The sequence below is a fragment of the Sinocyclocheilus anshuiensis genome, unplaced genomic scaffold (genome assembly GCF_001515605.1).
Source record: "Sinocyclocheilus anshuiensis isolate Anshui unplaced genomic scaffold, SAMN03320099.WGS_v1.1 scaffold181, whole genome shotgun sequence".
Lineage (NCBI taxonomy): Eukaryota > Metazoa > Chordata > Actinopteri > Cypriniformes > Cyprinidae > Sinocyclocheilus > Sinocyclocheilus anshuiensis.
In genome coordinates this window covers 1,230,968-1,233,603 of record NW_015540898.1, presented here as the reverse complement: position 1 = coordinate 1,233,603, position 2,636 = coordinate 1,230,968, and the positions used below count along the sequence as shown (strand labels likewise).

General features: G+C 37.0%; 1 protein-coding gene across 3 annotated transcripts in view; it reads right to left on the bottom strand.

Moving 5' to 3' along the window:
• Window positions 1-2,421, bottom strand: part of echdc1 (enoyl CoA hydratase domain containing 1) — a 4,318-nt gene extending 1,897 nt beyond the window's left edge. Inside the window, exons 1-4 of one of the 3 annotated variants that reach the window (XM_016486844.1) lie at window positions 2,284-2,421; window positions 1,796-2,022; window positions 823-965; window positions 442-542 (exon numbers count right to left, since the gene is read on the bottom strand). In XM_016486844.1, the coding sequence (XP_016342330.1) occupies window positions 442-542; window positions 823-965; window positions 1,796-2,012 (461 nt within the window). In that variant the 5' untranslated portion in view covers window positions 2,013-2,022; window positions 2,284-2,421. Of the gene's footprint in view, window positions 1-441; window positions 543-822; window positions 966-1,795; window positions 2,173-2,283 lie in introns of those variants that run through there. The other 2 variants (XM_016486843.1, XM_016486846.1) reach the window with 2 other exon arrangements.
• Between the last annotated feature and the right edge of the window lie 215 nt (window positions 2,422-2,636).

Genomic DNA, 2,636 nt, shown 5'->3' with positions numbered 1-2,636 from the left:
AAGAGTGAAAAATTTAAGGGGGTCTGAATACTTTCCGTACCCACTGTATATATATATATATATATAGTAAAATAAATAATAATAGTAGAATAGTAAAATGTTACATTTGAAAGGTAAGCTTCACTTGTGTAATGAATAAAGTAATGGAAGTAATTACAGCCACAGATTTGAACGTGTCTATTTTGACTCATAATTTGATCAGACTGACAAAAGTTACGACATCTTTACACAAAACTGAAATAAAACAGAAAATTGCACATTTATTTTCAGAATGATAATTGCACTGCACACTACTCACATGGTGACATTCTAACAATGTAGCATACTACCTTTTGAAACATGCATCTTCCAAAAAAGAGGGATAGGAGCTGAAGTTCATGGTGTGTTTAAAGATTCTTTACTTTCTTCAAATTTTGTTCAAAAATATTTTATGATATTGACCCCTGGTGTCTCGATGGCTCTGATCTGCTTTTCTTCAGAAAGACCAACCTGAGGAGTCTTGTGAGAGTGTTCTGCATGAACTCGCACATCTTCATGCCATCCTGAAAAACACAACAATCATTATATCAGCTGGAAACAGTGCATGTATTGTTGTTCAGTGTGATGTTCTTGGAAGCTACAGGAGTTCTTGTAAGTCTCACTGAGGTCCACTTTATAATGATAGTAAAGTTAGACAAGGTTGTATTTTTGTTGGAGTTTTTAGTTCTGAAAATTACAGTATGTTCTCTGAGTACAGTTTTTTTTAATCTTAACTGATAGTGTAATGAAAATGTAATGACAATCCGACCTTTATCTGATAAAGGGTCTAACAGGGATTCTCACGTGTGGGTTTGCTATGGCTCTGACTGCATTGAGGTCAGATCCAGAGCAGAAGGTTCCAGCAGCTCCCTGCACAATCACAGCTTTCCCTTCTGTCCAGGTCTCCAGCTCACGCACCCGCTGCTCCAGTTCAAGCATCATGCTGCCTGAAAAAACACATGTAAACCGACAGAATTAAATTATGAATGCAATTCATCATTTGGCATGTTTTTTATAATTGCATTTACTTTTTCAGATCTCCAGATTTTATTTTACTGTTTAACTCCAGATCCAGACTATCAATCTTAAAATATGAAAGTCCAGAAAAACACGAATTACTACGTTTTAAAAACTAGGATATTCTCACAACAAAAATGAAATCAATATAAACCAAGTTTCACAGATTTTAATTTATAGTGTGTAAAAATACAATTAGTTTTGGCCCAACAACATTTTTTTCTAATGAAAAATTTAGATGAAATATGAGATATGTCATGCATGAAGAAAATTAAGGTAACTGTAATTTTGTCAAATTATGCAAAAAAAAAAAAGTGTACAAATATTATTTGTATAAATTGCTATTAGGCCATTTAATAAATAATATTTGACCAATATTACTTGTATGTAGCCCCTTAGCAAGACAGCTCTCTCCCATTTTATTCCAAAAGTTTCATTTTTTCACCACTAAATTTTAAAGGGGTGGTTGATTGCGATTTCACTTTTTTAACGCTAGTTAGTGTGTAATGTTGCTGTTTGAGCATAAACAATATCTGCAAAGTTACGAAGCTGAGTGCGTTTTTCAGAGAAGGGACAGAGCGGTGTGGAATAAAGGTAAATTATGTGAAAAATAATGCGTTTTAAAAAAAACTAAGCATTAACACATGTTAGATTGCACCCCATAAACACAATCAAGCCTAGAAAAAAATCCAGTGAACCACCCCTTTAAATAATAACTAATCCAGATAATGGCTCATATATGCGCAGTAAGCATGAGTACCTGAGAAGGCGTTCATGCGCGCTGGATTGTTGAGAGTGAGCAGCGCAACGCCCGAGTCCCGCTGCTTCTGGAGCTCTACGGATCCTCCCGAGAAAGCCTGCAGCTTTTCCCGGATTCCCTCAACAGCAGATCCGCTCGTGTGGCTGCAGACGGCTCGGTTCTGCTGAAGGATGCTCCTCACGGCACCGCGGCACCGAGCAGCTCCACACACACTCATGCTGCTGCTGCTGTGTGTGTGTACAGTACAGAGACACGTGTGCAGTACAGGACAGTGCTTAAACACGCACTCACTATAATCAAACTGCAATGTAAGACTTCAACTTATTAAAATAAATTAGAATGCACTGTACTTTGTCTTTTATATTGTTCTGTTTCAATGCATGTATTTTTTAATGTTTTAAAAGTACTTGACCTGTCTCCAGCCGTCGGAGTAACTTTAAAACCCGTCCTGAAAGAAACAAAGTATTGATATATAGATCCCGCCTTACTTTCACCGCACACTCCTGAAGAAAGCTACTGCTATTTGCACTCAGCCTGTTAAAGAAAATCACAAATATATAAACGCAGACGGAATTCGCACCAGATATACCGATCGGTTTGCTCAAATTAGTTTTATAGGCGATGCTTCAGATGCCCACAAGGGAGCGCTGTTCCCCAGTGCACTGCCTGCGTAGGCAGAGAATATACATTTAATTAAAAAGGTAGATTGCATAAAAACATATAACTATTAATCTGGTTCATTGATGGTATAAGATGTTAATATCACGGTACTCTGAGGTATACTGCATGCTGTGTCTACAGTTCTGGTATATGGTATGCTCAAGATTGATATTCCAATGAT